At 37.7% G+C, this 22737-nt stretch overlaps 1 protein-coding gene across 4 annotated transcripts in view; it reads right to left on the bottom strand.

Annotated features, from left to right (window-relative positions):
* Positions 1-21776, bottom strand: part of LOC135471974 (uncharacterized) — a 35478-nt gene extending 13702 nt beyond the window's left edge. For all 4 annotated transcript variants that reach the window (XM_064751439.1, XM_064751440.1, XM_064751442.1 and 1 more), the window contains exons 1-11: positions 21435-21776; positions 17373-17521; positions 9278-9373; positions 8007-8079; positions 6939-7030; positions 5111-5248; positions 4056-4162; positions 3272-3583; positions 1353-1554; positions 1073-1145; positions 508-591 (exon numbers count right to left, since the gene is read on the bottom strand). In XM_064751439.1, the coding sequence (XP_064607509.1) occupies positions 508-591; positions 1073-1145; positions 1353-1554; positions 3272-3583; positions 4056-4162; positions 5111-5248; positions 6939-7030; positions 8007-8079; positions 9278-9373; positions 17373-17521; positions 21435-21771 (1663 nt within the window). In that variant the 5' untranslated portion in view covers positions 21772-21776. The remainder of the gene's footprint in view (positions 1-507; positions 592-1072; positions 1146-1352; positions 1555-3271; positions 3584-4055; positions 4163-5110; positions 5249-6938; positions 7031-8006; positions 8080-9277; positions 9374-17372; positions 17522-21434) is intronic.
* Between the last annotated feature and the right edge of the window lie 961 nt (positions 21777-22737).

The raw sequence follows: 22737 nt of genomic DNA, 5'->3' as shown, positions 1-22737 counted from the left end.
CTCAAGATTTTAATCCAATTCAAAAATGACAATTAGCATTTGTCTGCCCATGGCTGTAACACTGTTTCTGTACGGGTATCAATAACTACCCGTGGAACAGTATAAGTTACACCCTCGCCACTTCAAAAAATATTTATAGAATTTTTTTTTTTTTGATCCTTGGATCAAAGAGAGTAATTTTTCTTGTGTTTAGAAAACATGATGGTATCCTAAATTAGCTCAATGAATTAGACATTAATATGCACAGGTTAATGTATTGGGGTAAAAATTGACCTCGAAGAAAATATAAACTAGACACCGACACAAAATCGTAATTAAGAAAATTACTCTGCCTTAAACCTGTTGAAATACTAGGCGAGTACATGTGGGCCTTAACAAAAACCGTATAAACCAGACACTCAAACTAACTGACAGAGGGGAAACGTGCTACAAACATTGGTGAGGGATAATGATTCCTTCCACAAATAATTTGGTCACCCATCCAAAAAGAAAACAATGGCATCTTACTGTTTCTTAGAACTTGTCTCCTAGGCTTTGGGGATATGAATACACAACACAACTGTAAGTTTGCGTCACCATCCTGGAAAAGGCCTGTGTAAGAAATAGGGTAGTATAGCTGTCAAACTAGTGGTGTATTAATAAAAAGTAATTTGGTTGTACGTAAGGTTCACCTGTAGTTGATACATGAATACAAAACTTCAGCTCAGTGTACAAAATACTTCAACATTTACTGTAACATGGATATTTATTTATTTCATTGGTGTTTTATGTTCTACTCAAGAATATTTCACTTATATGACCAGCATGAGCTAGAGTTGAATTCACAGCGATCACACTGGTGAATGGCTCACGAGACATTGCGTGAAGTTGGCATGTTAACCACTTGGCTATGGAGGCTGTCCCTTAAAAATGTTAATGAAAACTCAAGTTGCAAGTACATACAAAATGTAACAGATAAATCACATATTAATAAGACATGCTACAAAATATAACAATTGCAATTTTGTCACATTTTAATACATGTACAGCATTTCTTAATATCAATTAAATTAGCTCTCATTTATCATTTTACCTAGTTCCTCTGTAAGTTTTCCTGCTGGCATTATTAGGAGTAAATTCATGGCTCCATCATGTAACACTCCTACCTGTAATGCACAAAACAAATGATTATGACAGTGGATAGAAGACTTATGGAACTTACAGTAAATCAAACTTAGCCTCAAAAGTCCTATACTATGCTCACACAGAGGTCAATAAGGTTCAATTATGTTCAATGACAAATTCAATTAACACTTGCCAATAATTAAATTCATTCTTAAAAAAGTATTGATATTCTAAATATCGATACATACCGAGTCCATTTTGCAGAGATATTTAACCACAGCTTGGAATCTTGAAATGAAGTTATCTGCCGTAGGCTTCAGATGGCACACAGAGTAATATTGACTGTTGGTGAATACATCTGCATTTCTCCTTAGGGATTTCACTTGGCTTAAAAACTTGGCTCTTGCAGTGTCCCTCTTCATCCTCATCCTAATGTCAATGGCTGTTCCACTTCAAACACAATCAGAAGCAGGAATACTCTTGTATTTGGACTTTCCAACTGTACTTGGATATACATATATCACTCATCTTAGTGACGCTAGGCAGTTGTAAAACATTAACACTGATCAGTTAAAACTTGTGCCAACCGACCATGCCCGGTACCTCGACAAAATGTTGGTGTTGACAAAGTTTACGGAGGTTCTAAAGGTATGTGCAACTGCAAGAGCAACATCATACAGCTTGTAGAGTAACCAACATTTGTCTCAAATTTTATGTCTTTAAATAAGAAGTGGACATGAAATAAAAAAAAAAGCCAAAAAGAAACAAAAAAAAAAACAGGCAAGTATACATGTACCAGCCATAAAACATTTACAAATGCTTGAAGGCATTTCTGGAAAACTGATTACCCCAGGAATTTGTCTCGTATGTTTCTAACTGTTTCCATCTTAGGATATCACTGCCAAAATATTGTAGTTATTCCAACATTGAACTTGCGAACACCAACAAAAGCTGTGTTGGTTTTGGGAAAGTCTACGGAAACTGAATGAGTTAGAGTTTATCAGTTGGAGTGACGTTTCCACACAACGTACGTCTCTTACTCTTAGCTGGTAGGTTGGCCATGGCAATAACAGAAAGTGGCCATACTGTATCATTTGATAACCTGAAGTACTTAATATCATCTCAGCTAATGATTCACACCAAAAGAAGTGTACTGATCAAAAATCAAGTTGAATTAAGAATTGAACTAATTAAGAGTACTTTCTCCATGCTATAACCTCTACTTCAACCAGCAGTGATAAAGGGGCTGGCAGACAGCATGTTGGAAAAGTCTCCTGATAGGAGTTAGTTGTTTTCTTATTCATTTACTTGATTGATTATTTTTCAATTAAAACAACATCAGGTTTATGGATAGCCAGCAGTGCTATTCAGCTATTCAGCTATTCAGTTAAGCTATTCAGTTAAAATACTGAATTTGCAAATCCAAATATCAGCCATTCTGGAGATCACACTCAGAAATAGGTCATACTTTTTAGATTAGTTATCAAGTCGTACACAATGGACCTTTCCGAACTGTCAATATTAGAATACAACTAACCAATGATAAGCAGTGCTGTTTTAAATAGGTCAACTGGATGTCCCACACATTGGTTACTAATGTTCAATCTCTCTGTGACGTCATTTGCTTTCATCGGGAATGAAATGAAATGTAACATTGTCACAAGAAGAGGTGGTGGAACATTGGATTTGATGGATCCAGCCATTTAAAACACAGTGAGTTTAAAAGGAAATAAATATACTAAACCTGGTGACCTTGAAAAAGAGGCCAAGATCACTGAAAATGAACAGGTTTGGTCCTCACAAGTCTAGACAGAAATATAGTCTGAGTTTGGTAAATAGGACATCTATAAAAAGACTAAAGAGGCCACATATTTACAACGCTGTCACAAATATAACTTTAACTACCTGATTTATAAAGACCTTCAAGAAATAGGCAAAGGTCGATCAAAAGTAGCAGGCTTCTTCCTTTTGAGTCTGACTAAGAGATGTTTAGTGTATAAGTTTGGTAAATAAGAAAACTTAAAAGGACATGGAATTTACAAAAAACTGGGCAGAAAGACAGACAGAGAAAAGGACTGATGCCACCTGCTAGTAACACCAGATTGTCCCTATGCAAATTCTAGCCTGGGAGTGAAAGTAGATAAATTACACAACAGCTTAAGCTTACAGATGAGCAGGCTTGAGATTTGATGACCTGGACACAAGGTCAACCAGACAATGAAGGTCACCCATCAGACACAGCTTCCCATTCCACACGACTGTGCCATTCTCATCACCCTTTGTGGTTGCTGGCTGCGGTGTCCAGGTGGAAATGCAACTGGAAGGGATACCGCTAGAAATGGTAGGGCCACATGGAGATGGTAGGCTCGAAATACTGGTTGTAGTAGTTGTTGTTTGGACCTGAGAACCAGACATTCGACTGGAGGCTGAATGGCAAATAGCTGATCGAGTTGATGGAGTTACATACATGTACTTGCTACTGAAAAATAAAGAATGTCCATGATGTCACTGCATGTGTACAGAATATGCACTTATATAATTTTTTCACATCAGGTGACATAAAGATTATATCTGAATTTTCTTACTGTCTATTCACATTACAGTGGGTATTTCATTGATCTATAAGTAAAATATACAGTAAAAGTGGTCACGAATTGCCCACAAAATTAATACATTGAGAACAACTAAATGTATGTTACCCAGTGACCATGGACTGACCTTAAAAAAAAATTGTGATTTAAGTCAAACTTTGACGTAAATCAGAAATGCTGTCAGAAATGACTTAATGAAATCTGCAGTATGTCCTTTAACATGAACTTGTGCCATGTTTATGCAAGATCTAAATGCGGCAGTACTCTACATTTGGTATACCTGTATGAAAATATATAATATAAAATTTCTATATTTATATTTCGAGCCATGGTTGATGTAACCCCTGACAGGACACATACCTGTGTTTGAGTTCTCTTCTTATGTAGGTGAACTTAGCCACAAACACAGGACAAATGTGTCTAGGACAGGGGAGTACTTCCAAATCACCATACTCATACAAGTAGATCTGAAAGTATAATGCTAAGTCATCACAAGCAGTTTAGTTCGTGTAGTTCTAATAGTTTGTTATTTGTGCTTATGTTTTTACCAGCCTGTCCTTAGACAAAGGGTTTTACAACAAACTACATGATAAATTAAATCACAATTTTATCAAATGGCCTCATTTATCTAAACAGTAAAATATCCTTGGATGGATTGCCTATCTTAAATGTCCTCACCATAACCCTAACTGATTTAGGACTATCTGTATCTCTTATTAGTTCACACCAGAAGTATATAATTTTAACCAAATTATTATTGGTTAATAAACTTCTGTTTACAAGCACTGATAAGTGTTACTCCTTGTTTTATCAGTGTTTTATGCCACATGTCTTCTAAAGAGCATTTCACATATACAATGCTAATGACATCAAGATTTATTTATTTGATTGGTGTTTTACCCGTACTCAAGAATACTTCACTTATATGATGGCGGCCAGCATTATGGTGGGAGAAAACCGGGCAGAGCTCCCAGATCGCTGCGCCTCACTGGAGTGCTAAACCCCTCAGCCAAGGAGGCGAATGGCATAATGTTATGGGCTATTAGAACACCCCTCCAATTGACAGACCTTCTAAAGCAGAGATTTTTATACCACTTAGCACACGAAGTATCACATACCACTGCATTTTTATTGAAAACAAAAATAAATATACCAAATTTTGTATGCATGTATTTATGCTTGGGGTTTTACATCATACAAATCAAGTTTTGAGTCATATGACTACAACGAATCATCAGGCCAAATTTTGCATTGGTAAACTAACTGGCTGTGAATACACTCCGGACATCTCAGAGACAGATGATGAAGCCTTGGAATAACATACCAATCCAAAAGATATTTATAAAATTCATAATTCAATACTCAACATTACTAACATAAATCCAGAAAAAACACAGAAACACTTCAAGCCTCACCTGTGTAGATTCATATTCTCTTCCTGGTGAGACTGTAGTGCTTTCTGTCAAGATTGACTTTGATATGTGGCAGTCATAATTAGGTGTTGGCTCCAGGTAAACACTACTCCTATTTTCTGTCACAGTTTTTATCTTTCCCTATTTGAAATAAAATAAAAATTGATAGAAATATTTGTGACTAAACTTATCCGATAAGAAGTATTTGTACATACATTGTTTGCTGTCTGTGAATAAACAAATGCCAACATCTTTAATGTTCCCTGAATCGTTTTGAATCAGTTAAAATGTCAAAAACAGAAGAAAAATGGTAGAGTTTGATGATCAAACATCGCAAAATCTACTCCATGACAACCTTGTGACATCACAGCGGTCCGAGACCTGCAGGCATGTGAGGCTTCTCTGTGTGTACAACCCAGACAGCAGGAAATAATCGCTATACTTTTACAACTAATTTCAAGAATATTCCATGCCCAAGTGTGGCTTTGTGACTGCAGTAACTGAATGCAGGGTACTGTCTTGTTACATACATGGCCTAACAATGCCACAGATTGAGACAATATGGACCAGATCTCATCAAAAACACCGCCTGATTACGGAAGACTTATTCGTAGTCATATGAGACTTGCTAATACAGCCACGCCTACTAAAAGAAATGGCGATGCACAAGGCTTACATCCCCCACCCCTAACAAAAGCCAAACGAAAAAGAAAAGGCCAGATTTGCACTCCCAGAATGCAGAAGTTGTTTACTTACTCGCTTGTTTGAAATAGCAGGCTGTGAAATGAATAGCAGTTGTGCTCACCTAAGGGCTCACATGTGATACCCCACAGCATGCCTTGAGCCCGTAACAGGACAAAATTTTAACTGGCATTTCTATGTGTTACCAATTGCTGTTTCCATTCAATATAATTCAAGGTTTATTTACTTTTGCCAGCGATACTTTTAAAATATAATAGATTAGCTTGATTGTTACTTTCACTGAGGTTGAGCGACAGACTGTTCTCGTCACTGCAACCCACAATCAGCTGGCCCCAACTACATGGACCCTTGTGTTACAGCCAGTACGCATATCAATTGACTTGGTTATAAACATTATAATCTGTGGAGTTCAAACCACACCAAATTCTCCACAGGTATTATCATAATTCCATGGATGTCCAATTCATGTCAGAAAAAAACAAACAGGAGCCAGTTTACTTCATCTATGAAGACCGGAATGTGAATAAAAATCAGTCGTCGTCTTGCCCTGTTGCTATGCCGTACACATTTTTTCCAGGGTCTAATATTATAGATATAAGAACTCCAGTTTTTTTCAAAATATTTGTTGTAAAACTGTTGTAAATTTGTTGGTTTGCTTATATGATTTTCAGGGTGCTAATTAAGAGGTGTACACAGAGGGGGAATTATAGACTTAGATCACTTTATACCATAGCTTCAGGAAAAACACACAGTGGGTAGACCTAATGCACGGATTTGTCAACGCTTTGCAGGGCTTGTCAATACATAAACCCTGTATTGGTCTTCACAGCATGACAACACCTGTCCAGGGTTCCGGGGCTGACAAGAGAGGCAGACGGACCCACTTTAATGGGGATTTTTAAGTGGAATTAGTTAAAATAACATTTTTTAAAATGCAGTTTACATACTAACATAGCATAAATATTGTGTCTAGAGTACATTTAGTATGATAATAAAGGTTCTCCTTTAACAAAAGTAACAGCATCCCCCATATGGGATTTAGAGTTGTCATGCAAATGAATACACCTCACGGCTTTGCTAACGTTCCAAAAAGAACTCAAAATCCAAAACTCAAGGGAAAACCCATTACCTTCATGACTTTAAAGATGATGATGTGACCAGTTTGACTGTACTGAAAAGGTTCCTGCTTCAAGACATCTGAATATCTGCATAGCTGAACACCTGGATTAAATGAAACAAAATATTTCTGGTAATAATTATTTATTTGTTTATTCGATTGGTGTTTTACCCCCATACTCAACATTATTTCACGTATACAACGCCCGCCAGCATTGTGGTGGGAGAAAACCGGGTTGGAGAAATTAGGTTGCTGGCAGACATTCCCATGTACTGCTGTCCTGGTAACAGGACTTCATCATTTTTTGAAACAATGGAAATCCAATTAGCTCCAAAAAAAATGTATGAGAATATTTCTGAGTTTTTATAGCTGCTAACATATCCAGATATTCACTTGTTTAAACAAGAATACTTTAAATGTATGAAGCATATACTGCGAATTACTGTATTTCACCTATGGTTGAGCTTTTTTCAGGTAATTCATTTTGCTTGGTTCTGATTGATTCATCCACCACAAAGCAATGTCTTTGTGAAGTTTAATTAATTTGTTATCAAAAATCCTTAAGTGTTGGCGTCAAAAGTGTAGCCATAAGGCCTTTATGTGCTTCTGAAAGGGCTTTTTATAAAGCCAAACTTTAGGCGATACATACAGTGATTATTATTGTGACTGGTATAAATTACACTACAGAGAATTCATCATGAGAAGCTTTGCTCAAATCTTTCTACATAAATACAGAATCTTGAAAAATATTTATACAGATAAAATGGATTACCAACATACATGTATGTAAAACCCAACACTTTTCCAAGATCACAACCACTAAATACAAGCACAACTGTAACCTTGTCACCACCACAAACCACCCAATCCCTTCAATTTGCTGGGGAAACCAAAGTCTGAACAGTGATTAAATTTTGGGATTTTTTTTCTACATTGTGTGGACAATTCATACAAAATAATCCAGGCTATGTAACTTCAGAATAATGTAAATCCTTGAAATAGGATCAACTTTAACAACTGTGTTCAGGGATGAGACACTATTTACATGAACACATAAAGCCACCAAATTAATTAACCCACCCATCTCTGGATGCCCCAAGCATGACACGCAGCTGTTTCCCACATGAACCCCATTCCGACAGATTGTCTCCACCTAGACACAGAGAAAAAAAGTAAAGTTCTAGAATAATGTATATAATTAAAATATTTGCCCAGGCTTCTAGAATATTACTTAAACTATAAATGACATTGTCCTAAAACCATTTTAATTTGTAGCAAAACATATTCTTGAATTTCATTCCAAGCAATGCGCCAGGTAGTTTTATTAGAAAACATGTCATTTAGGTCTTTCACATTGTGGTATGATTTTGTTTACAAAAAAAAATTTGTATGTTTAAAAAATAACTTGACATACATGTTGAAGGACAAGAAAGGAGCACTTAATTGTGACCTCACAATATAAAAGGTCTATGAAAGCACGACGAACGTTATACATGTATGCCAAACAATTGTATATATGCAGCATTTTACTGAGTGACCCTGAGTGAAAGAACTCCATGGGTTTTGAACTGAATTATTTGAAAAATAAAAATACATGAGAAACTTCATGAACCATTCATGGCATAAAGCACAAATCAAATAAATAAATTAAAAAAAACTGCATATGCAAACGGAAACAAGAATTTCGAAATTTGATGTTACAACATCTTGGTGCAATGGCATAACTGCTGTAAGGCACTTAACTGAGAACTTCTCAGCGCATTTTGGTGTGGGTGTTATACTTTCTTTACTTTACCTTCTGAAACATTTACATAAAGTTTAGAGGACTGTTAACATAATTCAATAATTTGAAGTCAACTTTCTGCCCAAGTTAAAATTTATGCTCGTATAGATTTATCCCCAAGTGCTGTGAAGCAATGACATCATGGCACAAAGGGACATTGTCATGATGTTGTAATGCTGAAACTCGAAATTAAGCGATAATGGGTCTGGAACCAAGACACAGAGTTGTACCTATTTATATAAATGCACATGTAGTTGGTACATGGCAATGGCAATCTGGTTACCATGACAACTGCAGAAATTGACTCATGTGAGGTGTGACATATCACCTTGGCAACTACCCACAACAGCAATTATACTGTGTTACAGTCTCTCCTAATTACACCTAAACACAAGAAGTCGGATCCTAAGTGTGGGATATAAAGCCAGGACAAGAAACTATCACCCATGTCATCATTGGCTTATACAAATGTTATACCCTAACATATTGATCATTTTGGTACCAATACTGCAAACCGTACCAGTACTTCTTGTATGTCCCTACAGTACTGAAATCATAATGCACTTGCCTCTTTAGCTGTTCGAGCATACAGGAAAGCATAGCTGTCCAACAGTTCTTTGTCTGAATATCCCATCTGACGCAGCTCACGTCTCTTCTCTAGAAACTGTACAAACAAATATTTATTTATTTATTTATTTATTTATTTGATTGATGTTTTATGCAAGACTCAAAAATATTCACCAATGTGACGGCAACCAGCAACATGGTGTGAGGAAACCGAGCACAGCCAGGGGTAAACCCACGATAATCCGTGTGTTGCCAGCATGAGCTGGGCTTGAACTCACAGCCACTGCATTGGTGAGAGGCTCTGGGGTTTTAGCACCATGCTGGCATGGTAACCACCTCATCCACGGAGGCCCCTGAACAAACAAATACAATTATTATTCTCCACAGTATGTCATTTTGCTACTTGTTAATTCTTCAAATATGAAAATAGTAAATCTAAATAAAATATGCATTCATAAAGCCACTAGTATATTGGATATCTTAATGTTTCATGTATATTTTAAAAAATACCTAAGATGTATAACACATTTACACAAAATGAATACTCACCTTCATAATAAGTGACTGTGACTCATACATGTAGACACTTAAACTATGGGAGTATATATATATGTATTCTTGGGTTCTTACATCATACTTAACAATATGATGACCAGGAGTCATGTGGTTTGTGTACATGTATATATACTGTCTTCTTTTGGCATGACGAGTTCATACTGCCAAAAAGGTGCCACCACTGAAGTATCATGCCACAGACACCAGACATGACACCCCACCCAGTCACATTATACTGACACCTGGCCAACCACTCCTGTTTCCTTGCTGAGCACCAACAAGGTAGAAACAAGTACGATTTTTAAATTCTTTGGTATAACCCATCCCGGGAATTGACCTCATGTCTCCTGACTTCAAGCTAGATGCTCTAACCATTGGGCCACCAAAACAATCACCACAGAATAATTGATTGACTGCATATATACATGTCCATGTAGACACTCAATGTACCAATGTGCAAGCGACTGACTTGCATCCATGCATGTATGCACCCTGGCATTTGAATCAGCGTATTGCAGATAACAATCAGCACTAGGGACATACATCACTTATCAACTAAATTAGCAGTATATTTACAAGTACATTACCTCTCCACAAAAATGGCATACTTGTACAACAATTAAACCTAACAGCATGAATACTTCCCATAAATCCTCTTACAGGAAACATACACGCACAATGTACAGTTTACATGTTTTTGAAACCAGGCAGTTAATGTTTTATCCAGCAAATGGAAGATACAAGCAGATATTCCAAGATCCAGTTTTCACAAGACTCCCATCAACAGATTTAAAGGTCAGTCAGTCCAGTCCTTCTTTAAATCACTATGTGAAGTTTCAACTTGCAAGAATATTCTGCAATAGTGTGCACTTCAGTGTGTGTATGTATGTATGTATGTATATATATATAAATTCCTCCCACAAAAACCTGTGCTTCTCGGTATGGGTTAGATCTATTGCCTTTCTGTGTCCATAAAACAGATGCTTTAAAATTAAAAGAACCATCTTTTGAAAAAAAAAAAAGCACCTTTATTCAAACAATCAAAGAAAATTATTAAAACTTGAACTTGGGGGCTTTATCTTTCATATTTATCAATCACCGAGTTCGCCATTTCTCACCGAGGGGTGAGTAACTCCATAATAACAAGAAGGGTTGTCCGTCTAGTGGCGGCACTTTCCGCACCCACTGCACGGCCACCATATGCCCCTACTCACTTTAGAATAGATTTATTATAGCCATGAAGGCTTCCACGACACACACTGCTGGGCCATGGCTGCCATCTTCCTACTGCTCCACTATGAAGCAGGACATGCTCAACATGGTGGCTGTGGGGTGGATGCAGAAAGCAGGTCTGTAGGTTGGTGTCTTTTGTTTGCACGAGACTTGTTTGATAACAAAGACAAATGGCCTGGACATTTGTTGAATATGAAATTAACAGTGTTAGCGTCGAGACTCCAGGCGAATATAAGAAAAGGAGTTGGGAGTCTTTCGGGGCTAATATGTGCCTATGAACTGTCAATATGCACTTATGAACGCCTACCACAGGTGAGCCACCAAAACTGGGAAAAAACACTCAAATTTAGCCAAAAATTGAATGTGCTGCAAAGCTCAGCACTATGGTGATGTCTGTCATGTTTTTTACATGCACATTTTTTGTGATAGTCATCCAAACAGTGGATTTTATCTTATTACAAGCATTAACTTCCAGGCCGAGGGGCTAGGCGGATTTTGGAGCTTGGCCTTCTCTGTGCTTGTTTTTTGGGGTTTTTTTGTTCAAATAAAGACAGAATTTTCAAATCCTTTATGTAATCCTGGATGTAACTTGGCAGCAGTCCTATGAAGTCATGCAGCTCACTAGAATTAATCTATTATTGTTGTCAAAAAGAGAAAGCAATGTTATTTTAGCTCCTTAGAGTCATGAATTTTGCGGTTTGAAATTTTTGCTATACTTACATGCATAAAAATTTTACACATACTTAATCCCAGATGCCTACTGATTACAGGTGAACTACAGAAGACTGTAAAAAAAAATACAGATGAAGGCAAATGCTTTTAACTTTAAATGGTTTATCCTTAAGTAACATTTGGGTCTAGATACTAATGCCATTCCCAATCATAATAGTCTGATAACGATATTATTCAATGTAGTACCTACACTGAAATATTGCTAAACAATAAAAACAGAGGAAGTGTCCACAGGTCAAAATATCTGCTTTTTTAATCATCTTTAAGAACTCAAAATCAAAAAATAAACTTGTAAGTGTACCAAAAGAGCTCACCAGTGGAAAATTCAACTCAATACATAAAGTACTTTTTGAGACACCCCCTGAACATTTACCTTAACACTTTTGCAATTTAGGATAACTGATATGCAGACAGGACATAAACAACAGAACATCCTTGTGGTGTTATTGGGCCTTACAGGTATGCAAATCTTGAGCTCAATGCATGCATCAGTTTTTTTGAGTTACTATCTTTAGCATTTACCTTGACATGTATTCTAACACACTTAGGACTATAAAGTAATAAATTGCTAATGCAGTTACTCAGAGTGTAGCAATATTAGCTCCTGCTGTGTAGCTGAGCTAAAAATTGAGCTTAAACTGAGCAGAGGTCATAACAAAGATGACCTTATATGCATCATGTATTATGCAAATATCCAGACAATTACATGTAAAAGGATGTATTTTTTAACAATGATCTAACTGGAATCCACTGCACCTTTGTACGATCAGAATCAAGCAAAATGCATCTGGACTATATGTCTTCACATCATTGGGACTGTGAATCTGCACATGATCAAGGCTACAGTGTAAGTGAGCACGTGATAAGGGCTACAGTGTAAGTGAGCATGTGATAAGGGCTACAGTGTAAGTGAGCATGTGATAAGGGCTACAGTGTAAGTGAGCATGTGATAAGGGCTATAGTGTAAGTGAGCACGTGAAAAGGGCTACAGTGTAAGTGAGCACGTGATAAGGGCTACAGTGTAAGTGAGCACGTGATAAGGGCTACAGTGTAAGTGAGCACGTGATAAGGGCTACAGTGTAAGTGAGCACGTGATAAGGGCTACAGTGTAAGTGAGCACGTGATAAGGGCTACAGTGTAAGTGAGCATGTGATAAGGGCTACAGTGTAAGTGAGCATGTGATAAGGGCTATAGTGTAAGTGAGCACATGATCAGGGCTACAGTGTAAGTGAGCACGTGATAAGGGCTACAGTGTAAGTGAGCACGTGATCAGGGCTGTGGTTGTACATGTATGTTCACAACAACCTGTTTGTGTGTTTAAGATATTAGATACATTTTCAAGACTGTTTAAATGTCCATGGCTTTATTCTTTTACTTATCTGTTTGTTGCTAAGCGTCATGTTCGAGAATATTTCACTCATATATAGGCTGTCAGTTTTACAGGTGGAGGAAACCACCAACATTTAGGCTGTCAGTCTTACAGGTGGAGGAAACCACCAGCATTTAGGCTGTCAGTCTTACAGGTGGAGGAAACCACCAACATTTCACATGTTACTGATGAACTTTCCCATATGTGATGTTCAGATATATCACAACATAAGTTGACAACAAATGTTAGACTGCGCAAAAGGTTCCACGAGTGTCATCAATCGCTTACTGTCATCCAGGTGCCACAAGTTGTGACAGCAGACAAATCCCTATATGCCCTGGCCAGTGCCAGGTTTGAACCCTCACCTCAAGTGTTCTAGCCATGGATTGTACATTTTAAGGCTGGGTGTACATGTTCTGAGTCTTGTTCACAACCTGTATGCAACCACTATGGCAGCCAGTGTTGTAGCTGTTACATGTATTTCTTTATAGATATTTAAGCCAGCAGTGTCTCGTTACGACTAATTGTAAAAGTACATTCAAGCCGGAGACACACAGGGTCTATGTTGAGGTCATGCGAACAATGTATGCCATAGCTGAGCACAGGTCTACATATATATTTAGGACCACAAGTGCAAAGGTAGAAATATTTCAAAAGAATTACCTGCCACAGGCAGCATATGGATATAAATGTTCACCTATCAGCTATTACTTTTACATATATTTTTCTTCATAATTTATCTGTTTTGGTTATATTTCTTCACTACATGTAAGCTGAGTTAGCTCACTGATTCCACTGTAAAACGAGGAGAGTAATTCTAAATAGCATGCATATACTGGAAAGATACAATCTTTCTGCTCATAATTTTTAACTCTTCAAAACCATACCTCTGACATTCACAATGAAAACGGTACTTTCAAAAGGTAATGTAATACAGGCCTATACAAAACATTAAAGGATAAAGGATACATGAAAAAGAACTATAAAACAAAGATTGTGTTTCTATGCCAAATGAAGAAAATTATTCCTTGGAATGTTTGTTAAAGAGAATTCACTCTGGTGGTATTTTTATACCTGTTCATTACCCCTCTATAATACTCATATTTTCCATCAACAGTCGGAATTTTTCAGAAATTACGTCACTGTTAATCTTGCTCAGAACTCGGTGACCCCCGAAGTGCCAAAAAGCCTGGTGAACCGTGTCACTACAGTGTAGGCAAGGCGACATGTAAACAGATACAGCATGGCTTCTTTGTGCCAGTTCAGCGCCCCTACCCCCCACCCCAATTCGGTCTCTTCCCCACAACTCTGCCCCCATTCGGCCAGACCCGTTCGATCTGTCCCCCACGTGGTTCTTTTTAAACCAATGATTGCTGACGTCACCCCTGCAAGCTACTTAATTTCCGGACAGACCACTGTGGTGTTAAGAAAACTGTACTTTGATGCCATTTTTACCTTCCCAAGTGAAAGTTGATAACTTCAAATAAAACAAAAGCGTTTCATGTATCCTATAATAAGCAGTATGCCTCAGCAGTCACAGCCACTTCTTATGACATCCAGGTAGTTTCCTCACGGAGACAGGCCCACACCAATGATACCATCACCTCTTTGTGACTCATCATAATTCATGCTTATCAGGCTTCTCATGCAGAAGATATCCAATTATGCCATATGAAACCTCACAATTCTACCAGCTTATTTGCACAATACAACCAGCAATTACCTCTTTGTTCAGTGAAGATACTTTTGCCAGAACAGAAAGATCATCTAGTCATCTTTGTCATATTTGAAACTAATACTACTGTTACAGGTTTTTGTTATTGCTTTCACACTGTGCAAGTTATGCCAACTCCAGCATAGTACATATGTGGATAACACTCAAAAGCTTTGTAATGAAGTACACATGCTGGATAATCACTCATAAACTCTGTTGTTCAACTGGACGTGAGCAGGATTACTGGAGTATATGCAAATGTACAGCATGATGTTGGTACAGTGCACAATGCTTTCTCAAAACAAAAAAAAAAAAAAAACATACAGTTTTACACCAAGCCCAGTGTGTGAAGAACAACTTCAATAACCTTTACTATTATCGAACACAGTACAACCTTTAAAGTACATGTGCTGTATGCAATTCTCCAAACTAAGGAAATTTATTACGACAAAATAGCTATATATGACTGCCCTGTGACTGCAATAATGTCTAGGCATCAACATATTTACATCATAGCTAAATTATGTGACAAACAGTCCCAGACAAGACAACGAACATGTTGGAATTAACTTAGCATACTTAGATAGAACCTGATTTGTTATCAGCTGTTAACTGATAAGTTCCTGCCACACCATACATCTAACATCGCATACACCGCTCTCTAACCTGCTTTAATTCATTCCCAACCCAAGTTCAGTTTGTACAAAAATGAATTCTTGGTCAGAAAAATTCCTTGTCTTGCTCTTTGTGTTTATGAGTCAGATATTCAATGAAAGGCAATAATTTGAGTTATTGTTTTTTTCTGACCAGCACAAAAACTCTGGTATTGCCTGTTTAACAAGATTTGATACTGAGCTGTGTACAGGGGGTTCATAGGCATCAAAATGTTCACTACCTTATCAGACACTGAGTTTTCTTTCAACGTCGTTTTGAGTTGTTGTTTTTTTTCAGATCTAAGTGCCTTGTAAAAGTGCCATATTGAGTTCTTCTAAATATCTTACAACCCTAGGCCAAAATTAAAGTATGGTTTTCCTGATGTTAAAAGCCCTTTATAACAAAAAGGGGTAGGTAGGGGTTTTGTTTTTTTTTTTGGTTTTTTTCTGGGCAGAAGGAAAGAATCCTGCTGAAATAATTGATCACAATTGAACTTAGCAAATCTCAAAATAAATATTCTTAGATCTTTGCGATAAAACTACCAAGTAAACATTAGTTAAGCTTTTTTATGTCTACAATTTAAGTCAACAGTTTGTGCTAGCATTTTCAAGTCGTGTACTGAGAGGGCAAGCAAGTGAAAATATAACCAAAATCCTGTTCAGCTGATACTTTTGATTGGGTGAAGTGGAACCTCATGACCTAGTAAAATAAAATCTATTGTGAGAAATCTGTTTCCACTTTCCTAAATTCCTAATTTTACTTAAACTTTGTGAGATTTAGGGGATTCTTCCTTCATGTGAAGGATCAAATATTTATTCTGTCTTCAATACATCATTCAATGTAACTGCATGTGTAAAAGTATGAAGAGCCTAAGCACAAAGTCAGCCTCAGCTTAAATCACCAGCTTTGACCTAATTTACACTGTCCAAAACATTTATAAATGACCAAGCCCTGAGTCAAAAACATGTTGTGTTGCATGAAGATTAAAGGATGGAACATATCAGCTTTGTCTTTGTATGTGAACTCCCCTTTCTAGTGACTGCCATTGTTTCCACTTCACAACAATGTATCAGTACAAAGACACATTTTACATCTACCAAAACATCTGGCCCTGGTGATAACAATGACAGTTCAGGATATTATACCACTATATTCCCATCTACATGCTCCCTGGCATAGTGTTTTGACGAGGAGAAAAGCTATTCACACACCTGACTAACCTTTTTTTAAAGATGGGTGCCTCTGATAGGTGTGAAATGGGATTAACACAAACCATAAAAGGGGTTTGGTTGGGAATTCTTTGATAACATATAGGTGTAAAACAAAAATTTTCCGTCTTGATCATGTTACTTCAGGTATTACTGTATGACATAGTAAGGTCTCAATTTGTCACCGTTATACCAGTCCACGACTGAATTAATTTAATTCACAAAAAATACACTTGGGGACCTACGTAAGAGGGCTACCGCTATAGCTTGAGCAACTTGTCCTTAGAGCCATAGGCCTGAGTCAAGTTTTGTCAGTTTGTAAATATTTCACATCAGCTATAACCAGAACCACAATTCTCACCAATTCAATTCCGCAAAATAAGGTGTGATTTTAAGGTATAGCGTGGTGAAAAGAATTGGATCACGGAGAATTCCATATTTTGCTGTCAAAAGATGCTGACAGCTGCGATGTTTACAAGATTTTCTTGAACAATATACAATGATTATCTCATACTATAGCATACTATAAGAGTTTTTAAAACTCCATTTTCAATATTTTGAATCTCTGAACTACTGTTTAACAGTAGTTTATGTTGACATCTATCAACCCCTCATGTAATTAAAACATTACCTTGTTTAGAAGACCTTTGTTGTTGACAGACTTTACTTCGGTGTAAGAAAATGCACCCTGTGATGATGGATGTTGATAACTCTCCACTAAAGTTGGTAGTACTTCCTTTTGACATTCTCTCGAGGTCAAAGGGAGATCCACTAACAAATCTAAAAATAACAGAAACTCATTTAAATATACAGACTAAAAGGATATATCAGTGAAGCTTTAATACTATAAGTAATTTTCGAATAAAAGGTGGAAAAGATAAACTGCGACGCAATGTGCGTGGGTTTTCACTTCCACCTTTCACAAGGCTTTAATTTCTGTCCAATTGTCAGATTACAGTATCTAACAGGTCCAAATCAAAATCACTCAGAAACTGAAGATGCAGACTGAGAGTTCATATCTATATCTTGTATGAATCAACAATGATTTCAGACTAAAATCACTGACTTATCCTAATCCGAATATGTTAATAATACAGATATGTGTTAAACATGTACAATATAGAGGTAGGCCTTTAAGCTCTGCAGATAACTAACAAGCCCTGTTATTATTATCTCTTTTCTAAATAAGCGTGGCCAGCCAAAGCCCAATAAAGGAGACCAATAAAGGCCAGACCTCATCTGATTTGTCACTACAAAGCAGTCTGGTCAATCACTAATTGCCTGCAAAACAGCTTTATCACCAGAGATTATATATTACTCTTCAATACTTATGTACCTGTAAGGCATTACACTTATAAGCTAAAGAACCCATGTCAGTGAGTGCATTTCAGTGAAGTACTTCATTTCAAAGCATTGACACTAAGGATGTAGTCAATAGTGAAAAATAAATGCATATGAGTTAGCACTGCACAGCACCAGCAAATGATAATAAAAATGCCCAACAGCATGGTTGTAATTTTAGACATAAAAGACAATCTTCATAAATCACAGCTGTGTCACAGACAAAGTGGTATTCATAAAATTTATCTGGCTTGCTTGTTTCTAAAAGATAACAGAGCAGGAGCAGAAGAACTAGCCGCATCCATTCTACTAATGACTGATATGAACAGCAGAAAGAAGCACAATTTGAGTAAAGATTTAAGCACAGTTCACATGCATGTAAATAGTTAAGTGTACTGGTAACTTATTTATGTACGTATTCTAAAACAAAATAGTTTGTTTAAATGCATTATTGATAAAGTGTAGTGGAAAAGTTGTGATGGAAGCACTACCCAGACATGTATTTGATTTCATACATACATGTTTAATTCACCACTAGTCCATAAAATAAAGGCAACAGTCAGATTCCCACAATTTGACAGATTAACAAATTACATAGGCTAAACACATTGCGAATTTTTTTTTTTGGTGTGTGTATGGGGGAGGGGGATATGAAGTCCTCATATTGTAAACTGTTCAATGTTTTTCAAATTCTGTGAGTACACATCATTCATAAATTTCACGCCTGAATTTTTAATCCCTGGAATAAAAAAATCTGCAAACAAGACAGACAAAAGTCAACATTAACATTTAAACTGTTTTTCAGTCAGTGTTTGTAATACACATAGTGCATAGTGAGAAATCGGTCTCTGGAGTCCATTGAGTTTTACATACATGTGCTGTTGTACGTGAAAACCTGTATGTAAAGAAGAGAACCTTGTGTTTGAGTAGATATCCAAAATTCATTTCTGTCGGTCATTCCATCTATTTTGTACAAAGATACAAAAACATGTAAATCTTGTCCCTTGGTCCCAAAGGTGAAGCGAAAAGTGATGTTTGATTCATGATTTCAACGTGAGTGTTTGTTTGTCGAGTAAACCCAGTCGGTGTAGCCGTCACAAACATGTGGTTCATATTTCCCGCGAAGCTGCGAGGAGCGATAGGATAAGTCATTGTCGGAAATGGCCACTGCATATTACATAGTACAACAGTTCCCAAACCTTACGGTGCTCAGAGAGGTCACAGACATGTGGTAGGGTTACAGACTGCCATAAACTAGGTCAGCAATACCAGCAGTGATCTCTTACACCAGCTGACCAGGACCAGCTTTCAAATGACACCCAGCTGTCCACTGACAATTAACAGTAGTTTACAACTTTACTTTGCTGTGGATAAGCTTGATGAGATGGTGAACAAATACCGCCCCCCACCCGCACCCTCTGCCGGGTCTCCGCCCATTACCGGCTTGAAATGAAAACCCTGTTTGTATACAGTAGACTCCCAGAAAACATAATTAACAAACATGTCAGTGAAGATAATCCTTGTAATTAACATTTACAATGTGGTTTTAGTATCAGTGGGATGGGTTTGGCAGTATATACAACCATGAATGGATTATTGTGTAGAGTGTAATATGATAAGGCAGTTAAAAGTTAGATGTATGTGGAGCTACACATTACCTCTATATATGCTGATAATGTATTTTAACTAGCACACATCTTATGATGTAATACAGAGAAACTTGGACAGTCAAAGCTTATTTTTTTATTTATTTGATTGGCGTTTTATGCCGTACTCAAGAATATTTCACTTATACGACAGTGGCCATCATTATGGTTTGAGGAAACCCGGCAGAACCCCGGGAAACCCTTTGACCTTTCGCAGGTTGTTTGCAGACCTTCCGAGTACAGCCAGAGAGGAAACCAGCATGAGCTGGACTTGAACTCACAGCTACTGCATTGGTTAGAGGCTCCTGGGTCACTATGCTGCTCTAGCATGCTAACCAACTGAGCCCCCAGTTTCAACATTCAACATTCTTCCAAGTATGTGTCAGATGATTGGTACATATATCTTTATAACCAACAGCATGGTCTACAGGACAAAACGCATGCAGGATAAAAATTTGCAGTAGGCCTAATGCTTATATGTTATTATTTATCAGATTATCTGGCAACTGTTTTCCTGTGTTAAAGAAAAAACTTGCGCCTGATTGGTTAAGAACATGGTAACGCTTTAGATTTTCTTTATAGTTTGGTTGTGCCAAACACCACAAAAATAGATTTTGTAGCATGGAGCTCCCTTCTAGGAGACACATGAATGCAAACTTTCAGCTCAGTAAGATATATAAAGTAGTTAAAAGATTTACCTTTAAATAACATTGACTAATACAGAAAAGATATGTGAAGGTTGTGAAAATCATGAAGTTTGTAATTTACGGTAATTAACACACATGCAAGGCATCAACGATGTAAAACCCCCATCTCATTATTGGGCTTTACATGTAAGCAAAAACTGAGCTCAATACATGTGGCACTTTAGAGATACTATTCTTAAGATTTACCTGCACACTGATTTGTTTTAATACATGAGGAAAAGTTGTGATTATTGTAATTGAGAGAAATTCGTATGAACACATGGCATCACCGATGTCACTGGCCTTTACATGGAAAGTCACCCCCACCCCAACCCCATTACTGGATTTATGCAAAACCTGCCGAACTATACTAACAACATTATTTTGGATATACCACCAACAGTTGTTTTAAAATTTTATCACTAGTGTATTACCTCAACATTGTGGATAACCACAACCATTCGCAGGTTTCTGGCAGACCTTCCCATGTATGACAGCACAAGGAGCCAGCATTAGCTGAACTTGAACTCACTGCGATCAATGCTCTGGGGGCTCTGAAGCCATTGTGCACTGCTAGCACACAAACCTCTCAGCTGGTCAGGACTGATATTTTTTACTTATTTTATTAGTGTTTTACACCATACTCATGAATATTTCACATATGAGGGCAGCCAGCATTATGGTGGGAGAAAACCCTTGGCCATGCAGAAGTTGCTACATACCTTCCCACGTAACGCTGGAGAAGAAGCCAGCATGTACTGGACTTGAACTCACAGCGATCGCATCAGTGAGAAGCTCCTGCTTCAATGCACCTCACTGGCACACTGCAACATATGTAGCCAATAAGTCTACACTTCGTAACCCAAGAATAAGAATTAGATACTGCATAGGCCTATATGAAGGCTAACATGTTAACCTTATAAAATTATGCATAGTGGTAGCATTAAGCCATGTTCAGCATTTAAGTTATCGTCTTGGATGTGTATGGGTATTTTACATGTAGAAAATGCCCATTCTCACCTTTGTTTTCACGCCTTTTCTTTGGGATAGTGAAAGAACTAACCCGTTGAGGTCCTTCGGTCCATGTCAGTTCTTCAGAGTTGGCCCCAATATGTTCCATAGGGTCACTGCGAGTCCGAGCATCATCAAGTCTAAGGTTGTTCCACTGAGAAGTCACAGAGAACTCCCTCGAAGTAGACACACCTTTCTCCGTACCCACTGCTTCTGTGTGCTCTGCTGACGCTCTGTCCACAGATTCTCTGATAGCACATGTTCTACGTAAAATTACGCTGCATTTCTTTATCTCTGCTTCACAGGACCGCTGTGTATCGCTCATCAGCTCGAATAAGTTAGCCATACTCAGCCGTCATGTTGTTTCCCGGAGTCCGAAGGAAGTGATTCCTCTGCACAGTGACCTCAGCTGCTGTTCGGCTGGCGAATCACGTTTTCTCAGAAGAAAATCACCTCCTTAAGCACGCGTGTGCGAATTACAGTGGTTTCCCGGGCAATACCGGGTGCAATCGGGTATTACCACGTGCGTGCGCTGTGTACCGTACAGTTAACGGCCCGTGCTCAGTGCATTGATTTGCCCAACGAGTTTTCTCATTCATACACGTACATGATTCTGTTGCACCGGGCCTTTGAAGCCTTAAGATGTTATGTATAGGGGCCTATACTGCATCATGCATCGGAAAAACATAGGCCTACAAGGAATCCCAAAACAGCATAAATAGTATGCAGTACGTGAACGGTCCACTCGTGCGTGTTCGAGGAATATGACTATATATAGCCTATTAAGTAGAAAATGAATGACAGGCCTATGTGGATCTGTAAAATTAAACATCCTGTGAGGGCTTAGATGGTGTATGCAAGCCTGAATTAGATGTGATGAATTCTGACATCACGAGGATGCAATCGCCACATAGCAACATGCATATATAGTCCTAGGCCTATACATCGGCTATATTACCGGCATCAGACCATTTTAAGGAAGCCCGGAAAACAATAATATGACCTGAATATGACTTTACCGGTAAACCCCGTCCAGTGGAATAATCACTGTTAAAACCTATTATCGCTGCTTACTTCGCCAAATGCATCTGTGTAGGCCTGTAACCTCAGTCGACAGATCTATACACACATGCATGCTCTCTAAACACTACTGTGTTCTGGTGGTAAAAATGCACATCCTCATAATTTTGTGTACCAGTAGTCCACAAATTGTGTAATTCATGTAACACATCCACATAACACATCCACAATGACGTGTATATATGTGTGTACCGCTGATATACATGTCACTGTGGATGTGCAGATTTCTACA

The sequence above is a fragment of the Liolophura sinensis genome, chromosome 7 (genome assembly GCF_032854445.1).
Source record: "Liolophura sinensis isolate JHLJ2023 chromosome 7, CUHK_Ljap_v2, whole genome shotgun sequence".
Lineage (NCBI taxonomy): Eukaryota > Metazoa > Mollusca > Polyplacophora > Chitonida > Chitonidae > Liolophura > Liolophura sinensis.
This window is presented reverse-complemented; position numbering and strand designations above follow the sequence as displayed.